Source organism: Rosa chinensis, chromosome 3 (genome assembly GCF_002994745.2).
Source record: "Rosa chinensis cultivar Old Blush chromosome 3, RchiOBHm-V2, whole genome shotgun sequence".
NCBI lineage: Eukaryota > Viridiplantae > Streptophyta > Magnoliopsida > Rosales > Rosaceae > Rosa > Rosa chinensis.
Genome location: NC_037090.1, coordinates 7,179,199 through 7,200,329, shown reverse-complemented (window position 1 = coordinate 7,200,329; position 21,131 = coordinate 7,179,199). Strand labels below are relative to the sequence as shown.

General features: G+C 38.7%; 4 protein-coding genes across 9 annotated transcripts; 3 read left to right on the top strand and 1 right to left on the bottom strand.

Moving 5' to 3' along the window:
• Positions 1-313: 313 nt before the first annotated feature.
• On the top strand, positions 314-3,803 carry LOC112192554 (G patch domain-containing protein 8). Of its 3 annotated transcripts, none has more exons than XM_024332348.2 (8): positions 314-393; positions 1,294-1,372; positions 1,669-1,864; positions 2,248-2,402; positions 2,640-2,783; positions 2,882-2,985; positions 3,086-3,248; positions 3,455-3,803. In XM_024332348.2, exons 2-8 carry the CDS (start codon positions 1,301-1,303, stop codon positions 3,539-3,541), a joined length of 921 nt encoding a protein of 306 aa, XP_024188116.1. In that variant the 5' UTR covers positions 314-393; positions 1,294-1,300; the 3' UTR covers positions 3,542-3,803. The 3 variants fall into 3 exon arrangements, with proteins under 3 accessions (XP_024188116.1, XP_024188115.1, XP_040372603.1); XM_024332347.2 differs by having other exon boundaries at positions 3,083-3,248; XM_040516669.1 differs by lacking the exon at positions 314-393 and adding an exon at positions 427-448 and having other exon boundaries at positions 3,083-3,248.
• A 152-nt stretch (positions 3,804-3,955) lies between these two features.
• On the bottom strand, positions 3,956-11,024 carry LOC112192552 (aspartic proteinase). Of its 3 annotated transcripts, XM_024332342.2 has the most exons (15): positions 10,882-11,024; positions 10,702-10,791; positions 10,149-10,514; positions 10,001-10,061; positions 9,829-9,923; positions 9,625-9,737; positions 9,307-9,475; positions 9,181-9,220; positions 9,019-9,083; positions 8,823-8,936; positions 8,653-8,717; positions 4,682-4,838; positions 4,457-4,576; positions 4,264-4,352; positions 3,956-4,181 (listed from the first exon to the last, which is right to left on the bottom strand). In XM_024332342.2, exons 3-15 carry the CDS (start codon positions 10,500-10,502, stop codon positions 4,097-4,099), a joined length of 1,527 nt encoding a protein of 508 aa, XP_024188110.1. In that variant the 5' UTR covers positions 10,503-10,514; positions 10,702-10,791; positions 10,882-11,024; the 3' UTR covers positions 3,956-4,096. The 3 variants fall into 3 exon arrangements, with proteins under 3 accessions (XP_024188110.1, XP_040372601.1, XP_024188111.1); XM_040516667.1 differs by lacking the exon at positions 10,882-11,024 and having other exon boundaries at positions 10,702-10,860; XM_024332343.2 differs by lacking the exon at positions 10,882-11,024 and having other exon boundaries at positions 10,607-10,762.
• A 725-nt stretch (positions 11,025-11,749) lies between these two features.
• LOC112192555 lies at positions 11,750-14,510 on the top strand. 2 transcript variants are annotated; one of them, XM_024332351.2, is made up of 4 exons: positions 11,750-11,892; positions 12,464-12,667; positions 13,696-13,969; positions 14,190-14,510. In XM_024332351.2, exons 3-4 carry the CDS (start codon positions 13,822-13,824, stop codon positions 14,330-14,332), a joined length of 291 nt encoding a protein of 96 aa, XP_024188119.1. In that variant the 5' UTR covers positions 11,750-11,892; positions 12,464-12,667; positions 13,696-13,821; the 3' UTR covers positions 14,333-14,510. The 2 variants fall into 2 exon arrangements, with proteins under 2 accessions (XP_024188119.1, XP_024188117.1); XM_024332349.2 differs by having other exon boundaries at positions 13,680-13,969.
• A 4,020-nt stretch (positions 14,511-18,530) lies between these two features.
• Positions 18,531-20,909, top strand: LOC112192553 (probable L-cysteine desulfhydrase, chloroplastic). Its single transcript, XM_024332344.2, has 2 exons — positions 18,531-19,998; positions 20,614-20,909. The coding sequence occupies exon 1, from the start codon at positions 18,654-18,656 to the stop codon at positions 19,992-19,994; it is 1,341 nt and encodes a 446-aa protein (XP_024188112.1). The 5' UTR covers positions 18,531-18,653; the 3' UTR covers positions 19,995-19,998; positions 20,614-20,909.
• Positions 20,910-21,131: the final 222 nt, after the last annotated feature.

Here is a 21,131-nt window from a genome sequence, read left to right as displayed (position 1 = left end):
AAAAAAAAAAACAAATTCACAGGTATCAGGCTTGAAAATTGTGTGTTTCGAGAACCAACTTTTTCAGCTTTTCTTAATCGTGCGACGCATAAAAATAGAAAACGCATAATTCTCTACACCGTGCAGCTTATAGAAAAGAGAAAGAAACGAGTGAAAAATAATAAGAGAACCCATAATATTAGAAAATTAAAAACAGTAACAAGGAAAGAAAGAGATGAAGGTAGCTGGGCTTGAGCCCAGTATGTATTGGTGCGACCCAGCTACAGTCGGGCGAGGATCCAAGTCCGTCTAATTTTACTATAATAACCCGTTTCATAGACCAAACCCCAGATTACGAGATCGGAAGCAGCTTTGGGTCTCTCTCTCTCTAGCTCGCAAATTCAACTCCACCAGGTTTTTGCTACCCGTGTTTTGATTCTTATTTGTTCCTGAATATCACGAATTTGAGGTTGTCTTATCTAATTGTTGTTAAAATTATTCATCTTTCAAGATTGTTGATTTGGGTTTTGGACCAAAGTTTGAAGCTTTGCTGTAATTGTTGTTGGTTTAGGCTTAGTTTGAGTGTTCTGTAAATACCCATTAACCTGTTAGTGTTTTGAGTTTACTTGTAATGCTTGGTATGTGTATAATATTGAAGACATTCTCTTGACCCAAAAAAAAAAAAAAAACTTTTAATTGCAATTGAATGAATGAGAGGAGGAAATTAGTGCAATTTGGCTAGTAGGAGGAGAGTTAGACAAAAGAAATTGGAGCTTTTGTGGCAATTGAACGGTTGGTTTCACTGCATTAGCTATTGTAATGATTTTTATGTATGAATTGGTGATATTTGTAATAGGTGTGTGTTTTCTCATGTTATAGCTATACTTGTTACTTTTCCTCTGTTAGCGGCTTTTAATTGATTTGGACTTGGTGAGAGGACTGCTCGTATTGGTGCAACTCAACTATTTGGCTAAATACTAGGGGAGTTAGTTAAGAGTTAGATGATAGAAATCCAGAAGATTGACACTTTAGCTTTCATAATATCAGTTTTTCTTGGTAATGAAGAGCAGGTCAGTAGGTTTCACTACATTAGTTTTTGTTTTTGAAAAATATTCTTGGTGTTATACTCCCCAGACATATTTATAGTAATTTTAGAAGAGTAACTATAAAGTGGTGTTTGGTACCTGTTATGAAGTTTTGATATTTGCATACTTTTGTCTATAGTTTTCTCACTTTCTGTTCTGAGATTCAAATGAATTTGCCCATCACCTTGGAGTTGGAGTTTTTATTTGTTGTTGGTTTATGATGGTTTAGGCAAGACATGTCCAACCGGTGGTATAACAATAGACAGGAAACAAGCACCCGAGACAAACAGCAACATGAGAAGGAGCAGGTAACCAGTGGGTCATTTGTATTATTGGTTTGTAGGATCCTTGTGTCTATTATCATAGATCCGATGGCCTAGTTGTATAATTGGCTTGTCAAACAAGTGGTTTTTTTTTTTTTTTTTTTCAGTGACCTCCAAGTTTTATGGTTCTCACATGATTATATTTAGTTCCTCATAAAAAATCATTTTATTAGACTGCATTAATCATATGGTACTTGGCTAGTTTTATGTTTGGCTTTTGTTTACGGCCAACAAGGAATTCCCAATTTAACGATATGCATTAAAATGACTTTATGGTGCAGGCATATCAGGAGTCACTTCTTGATGATTTTGCAGAGGAATTTAGACTTCCTATTAATCAAAGGCCAACAGAAAATGTTGATCTGGAACATGTGGAACAAGCGTCATTGGACAGACAGTTACCATCATCTAACATTGGTTTTCGGCTTCTCCAGAAAATGGGGTGGAAGGGGAAGGGGCTCGGTAAAGATGAACAAGGTTTGTTATTATATTTATGATTATGTGATTGTGTATTGAGTTTGCTAATTGATATCTTTAAAGTAAGTGATCACCTTCGTTCATGGACAACTTGTATGTCAACTTGTTTGAGTGCCTAAAGGCTACACCATGCTGCTTGTTCTTTAGTATATAAGTTTTCTTTAATCCCTTTTAATGGCAATCATTATTGGTCTCACTGCATATAAAGTATTGGTATTGCTTATAGTAGTGATGATAGATTGGCCCTTGAAAGGGATTAATTGCTGTCATTGTTGGTCTCACTGCTTAATTGCTTCTAATCGGGTAGGGGACATATGAAGTCTTGGTATTGCTTATAGTAGCCCTGGTGTTCTACATTCATAACATCTAATCGGGTTCTGCAGGAATTGTTGAGCCAATAAAATCTGGGATTAGAGACCCAAAACTAGGAGTTGGAAAACAAGAAGAAGATGATTATTTTACAGCAGAAGAAAATATTCAAAGAAGAAAACTTGATGTTGAGATGGAAGAGACTGAGGAACATGCAAAGAAGCGGGAGGTATGCCTTCAATCATATCTGCTATAAGTACTTAAGTTATTAGATAATAATGAAGTTGATAAGCTACTTTTTCTGAAACCCAAATTTAATAGCAGAAGGCAGCATATAGCATATATGCCTGTCTTTTGACGGGAATGGTATATCATAAGGGATGAACTTTGGAAGGTCTTGAGAATTTCCTGCAGTTTTTATTACCTGGTGGCTTCTACTGCCTGCTTCGTGCACCTTAAAATCCAGGTTTTAGCAGAACGTGAGCAGAAAATTCAAACTGAGGTGAAAGAAATACGCAAGGTGTTCTACTGTGACCTGTGCAACAAACAATACAAATTGGCTGTGGAATTTGAAGGTCACTTGAGCTCCTATGATCATAATCACAGGAAGGTAAACGGTTTATGTTGATTACAGTCACAATCACTTTCTTTGACTTTATTGTTTCAAATTTGGTCTGAATGGGAAAACCCCTTAAATGAGGCTTGCAGCGTTTTAAAGAAATGAAAGAAATGCATGGTACAAGTAGTCGGGATGATCGTCAAAAACGGGAGCAGCAGCGCCAGGAGAGGGAAATGGCAAAGTTTGCTCAGATGTAATCTTTTGCCTCTCTGATTCATACATTAATTTTTTATTTTATTTTTAGTATAGCCTCATTGACTTATCATTCCTTTTCTTTTCTTTAATTTAAGGAGTGCCGACGCCCGTAAGCAGCAGCAGCAGCAGCTACAACAACAGCAAGAAGAATCTGCATCAGCCCCGGGTTCTGCTGAACTGAGAAGTGCTACTGCACTTGCAGATCAAGATCAAAGGAAGGCCTTGAAATTTGGGTTTTCTTCTAAAGGTGGCACCTCTAAGGTAAAACCAAAGTGAAGTTTCTGATATATTGTAACTATATATTTGAAGATATAAATCTAAACTGCATATCACTGTCTAGGCTTTGTGACTAAACTACATCGACTCATAGGAATTGACTAAACTGCATTTATTATTAATGCATTCAATTCATTTGATGAAAAAAAATATGCCCCTTACCATATTGGCACTTCTCTCCCATTTTGCAGACCTCGTTTGGTAGTGCTTCAAAGAAGCCAAAAGTAGCAAAAGTAGCTGTGGCCTCAGTATTTGGCAATGATAGTGATGAAGAATAGCTGACATAGCTTGTAACCGCCCAGCGGCTCTGTACCATTATGAAGCTTTCATTGTTTGTGCGTCATAATTATGCAGTTTATGTTTCCATCAGTTGTATGCAGTTGTGATGTGAGGAAAGATCCTTTAATAGGTGTACCAATTAAAGTCATTTACACCGAAGCATAAGAATGACTTGGTTTATAAAGATTGTCTATTATAAGTGCAGACTATTTACTCGTGAGGATAAATAAGCATTATGCCTCCTCCTTCCTTGTGACTAAATGAAGCTTCTGCATTCTGTAATGTTACTTGATTCATGGTTTATCACAATTCACCGCAGTTACAGGGAGATTTTTGACCATTGACACTTCTTTTTTTTAATTTTTAATTTTTATTATTTATTTTTTGTATGCATCAATGCAAAGAATTTTAGATAAGAACCATCTGTACATTTTTATTATAAAGCATTAAGGAAGATATTTGAATATGATACAGTCTTTGATCACAACCTATGACATCTCCATCTTAAAAGTTTCTGAAAACCACCAGTTACAGAAAACCAGAATGTGTGGTTGCTAAGCAGCTTCGGCAAATCCGATCTCGAGGTTACCGAAGTCGAAAATTGTATGATATGCCCCCATAAATACATCTCCAAGGATCCTGCATGAAGGTTGACAAGCCTGGGTAAAGATGAACCTAAGCAGATGTCTATAAACTTGAGTATTAAGTTTCCGTAACATACCAGAGAGGGCCCGTTGGAGGGGATATATCGAAAGCTGTAAACCCACTGATGCAGATACCAGTAGTGCCTTGGCCAGTTTTCAGAACATACTGAAAAATTGGAAAGTACGACAAATAGTTGCAGACTCAATATATTTATAGAAGAACTTTATCATCACTTACAACCAGAATAACTGGTAAATCTCAAATCTAACCTGTTGTGGAGTGAGAACAAAAGGCTTATCTCCGATGGTGAAGGTAATGTTCGGCATGGTTGAAATGCTATTGCAGTCAATTATCGACTCTCCCATTGGACTTGGCAGGCTCTCACACAGCTGTTAAAAGTGTTAAAGTTCAATACCAGCACCAACTTGTAATTTTGTCTCAAATTTTGGCTTCCAAAAACAGGAGATGGTTCCTGAAAATTCAGAGATTCTCACCTCATCAATGTACTGAAGTACTCTTTCTTTTGTTCCTTTTTGTCTAAGCTGATTCTGGGCCCAAACAACAGCCATCTCACAAGCTGTGCACAAAGCAGTGTCACCAACAGATGATTCCTCCCTATCTTCTCTTTCGATCACTGTTTCAATTCCAGCACTGCCCAAAATTGGGTTTGACAGTCAGAAATTTAATGTAATGTATGTTTCACATTGCTGTTTAAGTGCTTAAAGGTTTTGACAAGAACCCCTTCAGCTACACCCTGATCATATTGTCAGTTCTAGTGTTTGTGGTGTACTTAACCTTAAGTTTAGGGCTCGGGTTAAGTGGTTTACTGATGGGGATCGAAGTACATCTTTTTTCCATACTTATGCCAAGGTTCGTGCAGCCAAAAGTCATATGTCTTCTATCCGTGTGGGGGAGAGGATACTTACTGACCCTTCAGACATTGCAGCACATACTGTGGCTTTTTATCAGAATCTCTATGATATTTCCTCCCCTTCTACAAATGTGGATGAGGTTTGTTCAGTTATTCCATCTCTTGTGACTGACGATGAAAATGTGGTGCTATCTGCAATTCCTACATCAGAGGAAATTAGAAGTGCAGTCTTTTCTATGGATGGTTCTAGTGCTCCAGGGCCTGATGGTTTTTCAGGGTCTTTTTATCAAGCTTGTTGGGATATTGTTGGTTCTGATGTGGTGGCATGTGTTCGTCAATTTTTTCTTCAAAACTGGATCCTCCCCAACATGAATTGCAATTTTTTAGTTCTCATTCCAAAAGTCCCAAATGCTCAGCTTATTACTCAGTTTCGCCCAATTGCCTTAGCCAATTTTCTCTTCAAGATTATTCCTAAGATTTTGGCTTCTCGCTTGGGGTCTATTGCTACACGTATAATTTCTCCTCAGCAATCAGCTTTTCTGCCTGGTAGGCGAATTAATCATTGTATTGGTATGGTTTCGGAATGCTTTAACTTATTGGACCGAAAGGCTTATGGTGGAAATGTGGGAATCAAAGTGGATATAGCAAAGGCGTTTGACACTCTAAACTGGGATTTTCTGCTCCGAGTTTTAAGTAATTTTGGGTTCTCTCCCACTTTCACTAGTTGGATCAGCTCTATTCTTCACTCAGCAAGACTATCTCTTTTAATCAATGGCTCTCCTCAAGGTTTCTTTACGTGTTCTCGTGGTGTTAGACAAGGAGATCCCCTTTCTCCACTTTTATTCTGTCTTGCTGAGGAGGCTCTTAGCCGGGGCCTTCACTTACTTCTACAAACCCGTCAATTGAGGCCAATATCTTTTCCCAGGAAATGCACTGCACCGTCTCATGTGTTATATGCAGATGACCTTATGGTGTTTTGTCGTGGGGACAAAAACTCTCTTAAACGGCTGCGTGGGTTTTTTGACCGTTATAGTGCAGCTTCAGGGCAATTCATTAATGCGGAAAAAAGCACTTTCTATCTTGGAGCTAGGTCTCGTCACAGGAAAGGTACAGTTCAACGTATATTGGGTTTTCATGCAGGGCGCCTACCTTTTATTTATCTGGGAGTTCCTATTTTTTGTGGAAAACCCCGCAGCTGCCATCTCCAAGTTATTGCCGATAGAGCTAAGTCAAGGTTAATGGGTTGGCAGGGGAGGCTTCTTTCTATGGCTGGACGCACTCAACTTGTGCAATCTGTTTTTCAAAGTATCCTTCTTCATAGCTTTTCAGTGTATCATTGGCCTGCATACCTTGTGAAGAAGTTATCTACATGGGCGCGTAATTTTATATGGTCTGGAAATATTGAGACTCGGAAAATTGTCACTGTTACTTGGACTCAAGTTTGTGCTCCGAAAAAAGAGGGCGGGGTGGGTATTCGTGACCTGGCAACTCTTAATTCGGCAGCTGTTTTAAGGTTTGCATGGAACTCTTTCACTTCTTTGAGCCAATGGGGTGATTATATGCGAACTCGTTATCCTATATTATCTAGTTCCAAAGTGAGCTACCGCAAATCCTCAATCTGGCCAGGTTTCCGCTCTATTGCTCTTCATATCACCCACAATTGTCGTTGGATTATTGGAGATGGTCGTTCAGTGTCATTTTGGAAAGATAAATGGCTTCAAGATCCAATTTTGGATATGTTGGGTTTTTTCGACTGGTCAGGATTCAGTGATCTACGTGTGGCTGATTTCATCTCTGATCATTCTTGGCAGTTTCCCTCCTTTTTCCTAGATACCTTTCCAGACTTGTACAGGAAAATTTCTGATATCTGTCTCCCTTTAGACACTGAACCTGATATGCTCATTTGGGAGTCTACAGCCTCTGGAGAGTTATCCTTCACTGATTCTTATAACTTGCTTAGACGACACTTTATTTTGAGAGACTGGGCTTCTACTATTTGGCATTCTTTCATTCCTCCACGATTTTCTTTCTTGGCTTGGAGGATTCTCTTAGATCGCTTGCCCACTGATGATCGGCTGAAAAGAGGTGGGATTCCGATTGTGTCCATCTGTCAATTATGCAACAGTTCGGTAGAGTCAGCTTTACACTTATTTTTACACTGCCCTTTCTCCCAACATCTTTGGGGATGGCTGGCAACTCAGTTTGGAACCTCATTTCCTGCTTATGACTCTCTGTTGGATTTTTGGGTTGGCTTTTGTCACAAGGGTTTTTCCCCTCAGCTTTATAATTTGTGGTTGGCAGCTGGTTTGCTTACTTTCATGGAAATTTGGAAGGCGCGAAATAGACTCAGGTTTGATAATCGTTCCCCTACTTTTTCTACACTGTGTTGTTCAATTATGGCATGGATTCGGCAATTCGGTTCTCTTGTTCCTGGTTACTATAAAGGCGTCCTGGATTCCCGCCTTCTCTCTTCCCTTGGGGTGTGCCCCAAGCCTCGTAAAGCGCCCAAGATTCAACGCGTCCTATGGCATCCCCCCCTCCCTCCTTGGGTTAAAGTTAACACTGATGGTCTGGCGAAAGGTAATCCTGGTCCTGCAGCTTGTGGAGGAGTTTTTCGCGATGCTTCTGGGGTTTATTTAGGGAGTTTTTGCCAACCTCTGGGTTGCAATTCTTCCTTTTATGCTGAACTTTATGCTGTTATTGTGTCTATTGAAGTTGCTTTCACTAGAGGTTGGACTACTCTGTGGTTGGAAAGTGATTCTACTAGTGTTTTAGCATCTCTCTCCTCCAACTCTTTCTCTCCTCCATGGGACTTGAGAGTTAGATGGCAAAACTGCTTGAAGAACATTCAGCAAATGCAATTTCGTAGAACTCATATTTTTAGGGAAGGGAATGCAGCTGCAGATAAGATGGCAAACTTAGGTGTTTCAAAACACTCTTTTACCTGGTATCCTAGCCCTCCTGCAGAGCTTCACAAGTACTTGCAGGCGGATTTTTTGGGACTCCCAAGTTATCGCTTCACAGGTTGCTGAGATGATTTGTTCGTCTGCCTTTCTTGCCCGCTCCTTCTCAGAGGCTTTTATTCCCAGGAGGTCGTGCGCAAAGTTAGCTTCATATGCATCTACATGCAGGCGCAACCACAATTCTGGCATATTTCGTGTGTCCAGTTTTCACTTTGTGGCTGGTTTTTTCTTTTTGTAGATTTGTTCATGAGGGGGAAGTTTCCCTCTCTTTTATTTCGTTGTTAATTTTGCTTTATCTCTTGGACGATGTATTCTTCTTCTTTATTTTAATAAATTGAGTTGGGGGACGGGCGGTGGGTTCCCAGAGTGGGGCAGACCCTTCACCTTCGGGTTTGAGGGTGGGACTTGTGCCCTACATTGTCTGTCTCCGAGGAACTAATATCGCCTAATCCCTTTCTCCTTAAAAAAAAAAAAAAAAAAAAAAAAAAAAAAAAAAAAAAAAGTACTTAACCTTAAGTAACATTCCTAGACTGATCACTGTATGTCTCCATGAAACTGCTTATGCTAAGTTTGAACAGAAAGATTGAAAAAGAAAAAGGAAAAATATATGTAACTATCAGAATATCCTCACCTCACATACTGGCCCCCATTCAAAACACATAAACCAAGCTGCTTACATACTTGGTCAGGTTGCACCTGCAGATATGCAGATCATGGATAATCCATAAATCCGATATTGGATATGTTAAGGTTGAAAATAGAAGGGTTCAGATTAGGTTAGAGATAGAGAACAAAACCCACCCCTGATATTAGAAGATTCCATATCAAGTCTCCATACTGAGAAACAATTTGCTTACATTCTGTACTCACTACTCCTTCAGCTCCAATAGCATGGTTAACTTCAGTAACAACAGACTGAAAAAAGAGACACAATGTGAAATCAAGCCTGGAGTCTTTTTGAAAATGTTACAACTGTAGAAAAGATGAAAATACATACTGTTGGGCCAGTGAGTAAGGACGTTCCTGAATCCACGACAGCAGCACAACCCCCCTCACAGACACCTGAGTACAATCATAAAGTTTAGTCATTCTTAGACACTTACAGTTTGAGTTTTCCTCAGGGTTTGATATTAGAATGAAAAAGTAAATCCTGTGTCACCTGTTGACTGGTTTCCAATTAAGAGATCTCCCAAATTGAACTGACAGAAGTAAAGAGATGTCAACTTATAGATAATTTGCAAGGAATGTAAGAGTTGCAGACATAAAATCTTCCAATTCTAACCACCTGCCAGTAGCCCTTTTTAGTAACTGGAACATAGGTATGCTTTCCCTTATAGTGCGCTTTGTCAACACCACCAAAAACAAGTTCACCTCCAACTTCTGCATCTGCATCTCGATTAAGCCAGAATGAGAAGACCTCATCATCTAAAAGACCTTGCTCTGCCATTGTAGACCTGGAATTTTAAAATGAAACAGATTATCGCAATTTTAGAGACAAAAAAGTAGTTTTAAGAGACAAAAAAGTCTACAAAGGTTAATTTTGAGGACAGGCAAAGACTCAAGTCATTTAGCAAGAGGTTTTGACATGAAAATAGTAAAATACCACACTGGTGTAGCATTTCCAACAGAGATTTCTTGAAATCCAAGCCCAAGAAGTCCATCAAACTTGGCCAAGACAAATGTGAGACTGCCTTCTCGCGTGGCCTCGATGAATTCCTGAATATAAAAATGAATGTTTGAAGGTTTAGAAGCATTACTAGTATGCAGCCAAACTACAAATCAAGTCTAAAAGTGAAAAAAAACCTGCCTGATTTTTGACAACTACATCGCCGACTAGAACATTATCTTGACTGAAAAAACCAGAAATGGATCCACTTCCATATGTTATTTGAGCAGACTTTCCTGTACCACAAGGCAACCATTATAATCTGAACTTCACAAAATCACTAGAAACCCCTTAAAACTCATATGATGATTACCATTTGCAATATAGGTACTCGACTTGCTTGACTTGTACCGAGTATGGAAATAGCACGCAATCTGGGGCATGTAATAATGGAATATAAGATTTTATTATTTAAGATCACAACTTCACAAGCAAAAATTAGTTAAGCAAAATTTACTTACAGACAAGTAACACTTTGCTGATGGCACCCAAAGATTGGAACTTCCTGTGTCGAATATGACAGTAAAGTTCTGAGGTGGTGAGCCAATACCAATCTCACCATAGTATTGAGCATCCATATAATTCTCCAGGGGTACTATATCTTCATCATCACCCAAATAGTTATGATCAATCACGCCCCTTATAGTAGTCCCTCTAAATTTTGCCTCCCTTGCTGCTCTGGCAGCTTTGATGGTCTGAAGATCCAAGGTTCGCTTCTTTAGACCAATTCTCACTAGGCCATTAGAGGAAGCAGGAAGCAGTGCACAGATTAAAGTCCATAAGCACAAAGCCACCAAGAGATATTTACTCCACATGTTCCGATATATCTATCAAAAATAGTTACAAACAGTAAGCTGAGAGTTGAATTGGAAGCAAGCACACTAAAAAGTTGATCACTAATGTAAGTTGAAGACTATACACAAACAAAAAGAACCCATGTCTGAAAAATCGGCAAATACTATTTGCTAGCTAGCTAGTTGTTCATGATGATCATGAAGAATTAGCAACTCAAACCTTGCTCAGCTAGTTTGGTTTGGGAAAGTTGGAGATGGTGTTGTTGTAGAAGCTAAGTTTGGTGATAACCAGTTGATGATGATGATGAGCCTAAAGTGTCCAGAAGAACAAGTAATCAACAAAAGTCGGAAACTACTAATTATATATGTAGTGGTCCATAAAAATGTGCTAGTTACTTACTCGACCAATAAAAATATCTCAGCATCAACATCACAGGACTAGCTACGCTCTCTAATTCCGCCGTAACGGGCTTCCTTCCAAAACTCAGAAGTGCTATAATCTCTAACGAGGCAGATGGAAGCTACCTTGAAGTTTCCAATATAACAAGACATTTTTTTTTTATGCACAAAAAATATAACAAGACATGGGGATGAAGGAGCGGGGTAGCAAAAATTTAAAGTACTCCTGGTCCTATCTGAATCAGAGCCAATATGGGAGGTGAAATATTTCCCCAGTTCTCCCAATAATTCAGAGGCGTATCAGAACTTCACAACTGTTCCAAGTTCGAAGCACAAGAAAACAATATCCAACGGTTTGGAATTATTATAGAGGAAATTCTCTAAAAATAATGCGACTAATCTTCACTATAGTTTTTTGTTCCCACACTGTTGAATAAAGTTTTAAGTTCAAACCTCTCAATATTGTCAAAAATGAAATATTATAATTCACTATAAGACTATTATTTTAGGAATCATAAATTTGCAAAATGAATATGAAAACATGGACAAAGAATTGTCTAAATCGAAATGATGAAAGCAATTATTATGTATTACAAATAGTTTGTTAAATACAAGAATAATGTCCCTCCCATTCTTTTATTCTCAATGAAAGAGCCCTCCTTCAAAACTCACTCCTACGTTTCATTATCTAGTAGTCTAGTGGTAAATGTAAAAACAGACAGAAGTTGACAATGAAACTGACATGCCAAAGCAAAATAACCATGTCTTACATAGCTTACGTGGTACACTTGGAGCCATGTCTACATCAGTAAAAATCTTCCATAGCAACATTAGTGTCAATTGGTCATTCCAAACAGAGACAACCTGAAGTCCACTTCAGCTCGCCCGACCCGGCCCACTAAAAACCCCACCCGTTAAGCTCATACCCTGTTGACACTCCGCTTTCTCTAACAGTTTCACAATCAGTCTCTCACTCATTCTCAGAGCCCCTCCAGGATTGTTGGCTCAAAAGGTAAACTTTATCTGGGTTTCTCCCAGTTCTTTCTTTGTTAATAGTCTCATTTCTAATTCCTTGTAATTGCTAATGGCTCGGATTTGGGTGATTTTATATATAAAAAAATTTCATCTCAAACTCTCAGTACCAGACAAAGTTTCGATCTTTTCTCTAATGTATTTGTATTTTCTTTGTCAAAATGGGTTCTTTCGTCGACATGTTTTGAACAGAATGGTATTTGAAAACTTGACGCAATGAGATTGAATAGCTTTTCAATTAGATTTAACTGAAATGGTACTGTGATATGGTAGCGTTGTGCTTGTGGGTAATGTATAGAGTTGAAGACTTTGTGCAATATAAATCAGCTTGATATGGTGGTATTTACTATTTAGTTGCGTAGAACGTGATAGTTCAAATGATTATCATTGGTTGGAATTTTGCACTGAGATGAAAACTTGTGCTTGTGTTTGTTCGATTGTATGCATAAAGTTATAGACTTTTGTGTTTAGCTTGGAACAAGATGGTATTTACTATTTGGTTGCATTTAAACTGACCCATTTTGGCGTACTTGTATTTGGGTTTGTATCAGTTTAGTCTTGTGTTTTTGAACTGTCAAGTCAAGGCGCAGCAACAAAAGAGAAACGACGTTGTTTTGAAACGATTGTGGTTTAAAAAGCCTCTCTAGGTCGCTGCGAGTGTTGGAGAGCCGAATTCAATCCCTAACCCAGAGTTCGAGTTAGGAGTCAGTCAATTTGAAGGTATTGGAGTTCGATTCGCAGCAGGCCATTTGTAGGTATGAAGTTCCTCTCTGCTGGGTTGGATTTCATTTAGAATTTTTCTTGTACGCTAGCTCCACACTTGACCTATTTCTTAGACAGCACAACCATGGAATTCTGCATTTGTTGAAATAATCTATTTTGATTGATCAACTTGATCAAAGTCTGAATTGGTTTTTGCGTGTATCCATATATCCATTATTCTTAGAGTCTAAGAAGTATAATACAGTTGAGAATTAATTCAAAAAAGTTTGATGCAAAGAGAAAACTCTTAATCATTTCAGTCTTCGTAGATCATTTGGCCGACCTCTCCATTTGCATAACCAGAACCCAGTATTTCATGGAATCTCCTAGTTGTTCTACAACAAATGGACTATATATGAGCGTTTGAGTTCTTTTATACTAGCCTCTTGGGAGTGCTTGTCATTTGGCCTTTTCTATTTTGTTAAGAAACTGAAAATAACATAATTTTAACAACTTGCATCATCCTGCTCCAGCCAAAAGTAAAAGCAGTTTCAATGCTGGGAAATCACTTGTTGGAACAACATAGTGGACATCATTGTTAGGTCCCCCATCAAATCTTTTATCGTATTCAGCTGTGCTTTGAATGGTGTCATTCAATGGTCTTTAATCCCCAGTTCAGATTCCAGTATAAATTAGCCTATGAGCAGAAAATTATGAGTCCCAAAATCCTCACTTCTGTTTGCTGGCAAGTTATACTTCTTTTTTGTTGTTGTTGTGAATTTGAAGAAGGTATGGATCTAATAATTTGTATGATATTTCTATAGAAGTGATTAAGTTATATCCATAGTGTTGTAACATTGAAGAAGCAGGTGCAGGTGAATCATATGTAATATTCATATAATTGGCAGATTGCATGATTTTGTGTAATAGCAATTGTATATTATATGTAATTGATAGGATGCTATGTTTTGGTTATATGTATATTATGAGTGAATGACAATTAATAATGTTCTTTTGGTCACTCTTAATGTGGTATATATAAGAGTAATAATTACATCAATATAGGTTTTTTATACGCAAGGCTTACGCCTTACTCCTCAAGGCGAACGCCTTCTTGAGGCTCACCAAAAAACGCCTCGGCCTACGCCTCAGCGTTTTAAAACATTGGTGAAGAGAGCTCAGAGTTGTAACAGAAAGTTACTGAAAGATGGCATTGAGGCGCTACTTGGGGTTTTCAGATGGCGAGCTGATGAGGTCTGATTGCAAACCTTGTTCCAGATTGATGAGACAGACTGCCGGGATTTTCACAGTTGGAGGAGGATTAGCATTCTGGATTCTTTGTAGATTGCATTATGGTATGCTACTTCTACTAGTTATGAGTCGTCTATACAAGCATGTTAATGATGTTAAGTCCCATATATCATATTTTTGGTCCGTACGTTTTAATGCCAAGTTTAAGCATAAATACCTGTGCTTTTGTTCTTCCCCGTCAAATAACTCATAATAGCTGTAATGTTTCTCAGTCTATATGAATAGAACAAAAGTCATAGCATTTGTGGTTCTATGCCTCTGCAGGTCCCAGAATTACAGTTCCTAGGGCTCTTCGGTGGGGAGCTTGTGGAGCTTTATCTGTGAGTTCGTCCACTGCTCTGCTGGTACGCCTGCTTAGTCCAGAATGTGAGCCCCAAAACATAGAAACTTATGACAAGGGAAAGTAGCACCTAATCATGAAGATTGTATTGCTGTTTTGATTAAGTTCTGACGGATTGTTATGTAGGAGTGTGAATTATAGATGGAACTCGATTTAAAGCTAGATATTTTGCTTTGAAATGGATGTACCATTGATATGAAATGAACATGATTAAGGAGATGTTTTTCTTGCATCTTTTATGGTTATTGTTTGTTCTTGTTATAACTGCACATAACTAGTTTGATGGGGGTGCAAATTGATTAACAAACAAACTGATTTTTAATCAAATCAAAATCTTCCTGCCATTTTCAGAAGATCTGTGAATTATTTCTCATTGAAATGTGCATATGCAAACATGATTCACAAGTGCCCATGAGTACTACAGCAATTTGCAAGTCAGCCAATGCCTTTTGGTTCAAGTTAGAAACTGATATGAGTTCAGTACTATAGCATCACAGCTAGCAGACACATTGATTTTGTGAAAATAGAACCATCATCACAATTTATTGAAAGTGTATGCATTGAATCCATCAGTGACCTTACTTGAGACCTAACTTAAAAGTGTGAAGAATGGAACCATTCCAAATGAGCTACTGCACCAATATGAGCATCCACACCAGTAATTTTCTTTTGTTTTTCAAGTTACCAGTTTCGCATCAGATATTTCCTTAAGTATATAAGGTGAAGTGGATCTTCAGTCACCTGAGTACTGTACATTTCTTCTACTGTACATTTCTTCTTGTGAAGGGAGAAGAAACAGATTTCAGTTCACTAGTCTTCCAATTAACAGTCTTTATGGGTTTAATAACAGTGATCCATAAACTTACTATTTGTTACAGAAAAGACAGATCAACATGTATAAAAAGGTCCATTCTCTACCTTCTTTAAGTTTATTAAAAAATCCACAAATCGATTCACATATTGTGGTCTTTCTTTGTTCTTATGTGGTGTGGAAGTGGCTGAATAGCACGCTATGTCACAGTCACAGAACTTGAACAGAAAAAAGGAGCAAAAACCTGGTCACTTGAGAATGTAGCAGTGCAGAACCAAAGGTCAACAATGGTGTTTATCAGAGTCCGGAAATCATTCTTTCGGAACAACATTGACAAAGTTGCTTTCTGTGTGAACTCCGAAAAGGGTTCAAGGAAGCACTGGTCACCTTCTGATGAAGCAGAATTGGGTGTTAGTGCTTTGGCTCATGGAGCTCTGAGCTGTCGACCAAGTAGTAATTAAGGCCAGCTTTTCTTCAGATTCTCTAGCTATTTTTTCTGCAATAAGGTAATCTTTAATAACTTCGTTCTAGGTGTTTATTTTTAATGAGTAGTGTTTCGGACTGTGTTAGAGACAATGTGAATGGAGGCACCAATTACTCATCACAGTTCAAGAATTAGGAGGACGTTGGTCAAGAGCCCGGACCCTTTAGAATTAGGTTAGTTTTTTGTTTTTTTCTGGGCACTGTATCACTGTATGCATTAGATAAGAGTTGTATTTAGACTGAGATTGAACAGTAAAAGTCATGCTGATACAACATCCATACTCTTTCCATCATCTAGTTTGGGTCATTCTTGGCCTTAGCTTCCCACACAGTTTTGCTCCTAGACTCTTACAACCAAACTAGACGCCTCTGTTGTCAGAAGATGAAAACCCCAGCTACCACCAACTTTGCTCATGATCAACTACTACTGAGTTGGAAGAAGGTTGCATGCTTGACTTCTGAATCTTTTGATGTAAGTCATGGTTTAGTGACTTCAAGGTCTTTGGAGGTCAGATATTAGTCAAAATTAAGTGACAATTGAGGATAGCATGAATCTCTCTTGCAGCTACTTTCACAGCAACTTTCAAGTTATTATTCTTCTGATTAGCACATGGTTTGTTTTTTCTTCTGTTATTTCAACCAACAATATTGCTTTGCTGGTTCCTAGGGCTCTCCGGTGAGGAGCTTGTGGTGCTGTGTCTGTAAACTGATCCACTGCTTTGCCAGTTCCCTTTTTAGTCCAGAATGTGCACCCCAAAACACAGAAATTTATGACCAGGGAAAGTAGCCCTAAATTCACAGAGGTTATTCAGGTGTTCCAAGTAAGTTTTTTTGTTTTGTTGTATAGGAGTGATTACGTATGGAACATAGATTGCTAATGAGAAGAAGAGATGTTACTGTCTTGAACTACCACTTTACTAGTATGAGCATCCACCAGTAACTTGGAGATATCAATTCCTCATCCACTTTACTAAACCCTAAACCAAATTTGATCTTACCAGTACTATTAGACTTTTCGGACCTTGGACTTCAAAATCATGCTGTTTAGTGACTTCAAGTCCTTCATACATTACTCACATTAGAATTTCGACTCATAGTCTTCGGTTTTCAGTGACAGAAGTGGACACATGAATCTCTCTTTCTGCCATTTTAACAGTTGCTAGCTGTAAAGTTAATTCTCTTCTGATTAAGCTATAAACAGTTACCCCATTTCTGTTTTTTTTTTTTTTTCCGTTGCTACTGAAGGTGACAATAATGCTACATGTGGTGCATATCACTGTCATTAGTAGTTCCACGATCCACAAGTAGATCCCAGGTTCTGAAAGGGATTTAAGACCTAACCCCAAATGCGACTCACCTCATTGCTTTATCCCACTTGTGATTAGGATCCCACTAAAGACGATTCAGTGATATTATTCTGCAAATTACACTTCATGTTGGTTCTGGCAAATTGAAATTAGCATCGGAATCTCAGCTGCAAAAACCAAACATATATGAGGATCGAATAACTAAATCAAACCCCCCAAATCCTAAAATAAGCACCAAATCAATGAGTTATTCTCTTATTGGTCTGCGAATGATCCAAACCATTCACTGAGGCCTGAGATAAATTAGTTGATTTTCAACCTAATAATAGTTTTATACACCAAATGATGACAATTCTAATGAACTTTGGGGATATGCCTCTAATATCAAACCAACATGTTAACAAGGTAATGTACAAGCATATTAAATTTTGTGTTGAATTATTGTCACTTTCCTCACCATTGTTGAAGAGTTGGGGCTTGAAAAGTGTCTTAGACAATGAGACTTAGTCCTATATATGTAAGAACAAAAATAAACAGTTAAAAGTAATGACATGGATTGATTCCTATCAGATTCCACTCCCATATGTTCCAGCTTGGGTTGATCCACATCTTTACCTTTCTTAAAGAAGAGTGACTAGATGGAAAATGCCTACTGCATTTGCAGTACAAAAGTAAGTTCTGATCTAACATCGTTTTTGGTCGATGTCACTGGTGTGGAAGTTCATTGTCGGATGGTGTATTACAAATTTGATTCTTTTGGTCCCGGATGCCAGTATCAATGAATTAGGATTCGTAGTCGCATATGCCAAGAGTCCTACTTAAATTGCAGAAGTTGCTAACGCGCGTTTATGCAACTTTTGAGATAGTTTGGGAAATTTGGTAGCAATATATGGCTAGATAATTGTAGTGATGAATATTAAAAACCAAACTAACAACACTCAAAACTAAACTCTTTATTTATTTATTTTTTAAGAAAAACAGTGTAAGAGCTAACTCAATGTTCTTACCGAATTTATTATTAATCAAGAAAAAAGATACATAGCAAGGAGGGTTAGACCAAACCTTGTCAAGAAAATAAAAGTGCAAAGTACATGAGATCTTTGAGCTATGCAAAAACCGCTTCCAAAACAAACATAGTACTAAAAGACAAGAAAAAGAGGCACTCCTTATCTTTCATGTCTTTTCTCCCATAAAAAGAATGCAACATTCCCCTATAAGAAAAGATAATTCGGAAAACTCAAATACTCAACTTGTACAAACCTGAACTCAAATTCAAGCAAATCAGAGTTCAAAAGTGATTCTAACCACTCGATCAAGAAAAATATTAAGGTGGTATTTTGAGAACATTTTCATGCTTGTATCTTCGTTTCAGAAACTGAATATGGTGAGAATGCGTTAGGCAAAAAAAAAAAAGCAAAAAAAAATGAGATCACGTGCAAGACACGTGGTTAGAACTTAGAAGCAAACAAAATAAACGGGAAATGGTCATCGAGTCATGAGAGTGACTTGTTTGCCGCCACCTGACTAGTTAATTCTGTTAATCGCACCCGGACTTGTCATATCTCATTTCTCATTTCCCATTATCCCCAAAATTAATTAACACTTAAGGAGATTAATCCCCAATTAAATAATCCAATTAATCCATTAACCCTCACCCCAAAAACCCCCAAACCCAATCACACTCCCACACAAACACTCTCCTTGTCTCAATTTCATGCTTTCGTCTTCTTCTTCAATCTCATCACCCCCTTTCAAACCCTAACCCTAAAATCTTCCTCCCCCCAGCAATGGCCTCCTCCCCCGACCACAACCACACCCTGAACGGCGATTCCAACACCCACGCCTCCAAAAAGCCCAAACTCTCCTTCATCACGCCCTCCGAAATCGCCGCCGAATTCTCCCACCACGACCCCACCGTCGCCCGAATCAACAACGGCAGCTTCGGGTCCTGCCCCGACTCCGTCCTCCAGGCCCAGCGCCGCTGGCAGCTCAAGTACCTCTCCCAGCCCGATCACTTCTACTTCAACCACCTCCAAGCCGGCATCCTCCACTCCCGCACCCTCATCAGGGACCTCATCAACGCCGACCACGTCGACGAGGTCTCCATCGTCGACAACGCCACCACCGCCGCCGCCATCGTCCTCCAGCAGGCCGCCTGGGGCTTCTCCGAGAGCAAGTTCGAGCAGGGCGACGCCGTCGTCATGCTCCACTACGCCTACGGCGCCGTCAAGAAGTCGATTGAGGCCTACGTCACTCGCGCCGGCGGGCACGTCATTGAGGTACCCTTGCCGTTTCCTTTGAATTCCAACGATGAGATTGTAACCGAGTTTAAGAAAGCTTTGGAGAAGGGGAAGGCTAATGGTAGGAGGGTTAGGTTAGCTGTGATTGATCATATTACTTCAATGCCGTGTGTGGTTATACCTGTTAAGGAGTTGGTTAAGATTTGTAGGGAGGAGGGAGTTGATCAGGTTTTCGTCGATGCGGCACACAGCATTGGGTGCACTGAGGTTGATATGAAGGACATTGGGGCTGATTATTATACTAGTAATTTGCACAAGTGGTTATTTTGCCCGCCGTCGATTGCGTTTTTGTATTGTAGGAAGTCGCCCAAGGGTGTGGAATTGCACCACCCGGTGGTTTCCCATGAGTATGGGAATGGATTGGCTATTGAAAGTGCTTGGATTGGGACTAGGGATTACAGCCCTCAGTTGGTTGTTCCGGCGGTTTTGGACTTTGTCAATAGGTTTGAAGGCGGAATTGAGGGGATCAAGAAGAGAAATCATGAGACTGTTGTTGAGATGGGGCAGATGTTGGCCAAGGCTTGGGGAACACATCTTGGGTGTCCTCCGGAAATGTGTGCTAGCATGGTCATGATTGGTTTACCTGCTTGTTTGGGGATTTCAAGTGAGAAGGATACTCTAAAGTTGAGGACGCATTTGAGGGAGAAGTTTGCTGTTGAAGTCCCTATATATTTCCGACCACCTAAGAATGGGGAGGTTGAGTCGTTAACTGGGTATTGCCGAATTTCTCATCAAGTCTACAACAAAGTTGATGATTATTACAAGTTTAGAGACGCAATTAATCAACTTGTTTCTGATGGGTTTACTTGTGCCCTACTTTCTAATTGATGAGGTATGCTTGGCTTTCATCCATTTAATTGATCTATAAGTTGGTAATACTATGGATTGAAATTTCTTTGAGTAGCAGTGGCTTTCCCATATGAAAGATCTGTTTTGTTTTGTGGTGTGTTTTTCAAATGAAGATTGAGTTCTGCCCATCTTCACGTATCGAGATTCAAATGCTAGTTAAATATAATGATGAGCCTAAGTTTCTGTACTACTGTCTCTGCAAGTTGTAGTATAGCCAATTACTTGCTTTAGTAGTTATTATAGTTGTGTGGACTCTGGACTTGTGGCTGTGGTAGCAGGCATCCCCAACCCCTCTGTTTCAGGACAAAATCAATATAGTATAATTCTTATCAGCCCGAAAATCAGACTAATGATTAAAAATGCTCTTATGGAGAACTTCCTTCCCTAGATATGCCCAATGTTACAATATATGCTTGTGGTTATGATATGCAAGGAGGAGCCTTATTTCAATTATTGCAGGAATAAGTTTTACTTGGGTGAGGCTTGTTGAGTTGACAAGTGATTTGGAATTTAGCCGATGAGATTTATTCAGTTTCATGTGAATTTTTGTTAATTGTTTGTGAGTTGTTTTGACATGCAACTTTCTGTATGCCTGTAGTCTGATGAAGCAACTGAAGAACTTCTTCCGATGAATAACGTCCATGGTTATCTGCCTCTTCTGCATGCCTCAGTAGTTGCAATGGTTTCGGTACCATTTGTTTCCAAGAATAGTTGAAAACAAACTGCTAAGTGCATGTATCATCAAAGCAGAAACAATTTTCTTTTTGGTTTTTAGCGTTTAGACTTCCTGGAGATGTTGACTTGTCTGTTGAACACTGTCGGGCTTGTTGTGGTAAATGTTTAATGACTGTCATTTGCATGGTAATTTAACTTTAAAAAAAACTTACATTGAAATATGACTTACCAACCTTAGGCTGCACATTCAAGGTTTAGGGGGTGTGTATTCATTTAAGAGTCTATAAGATTTTTTTGTATTTTAGAAGTCTATGAGTATTCAACTGAGATTTTAAACAATCATTTAAAATCTTGATGTATTTAATTAAGATTTAAAATTATTCATTTAAATCTACTGATATTCAGAAATATACGGATTTTTAAGGATTTCATTAAAATGCT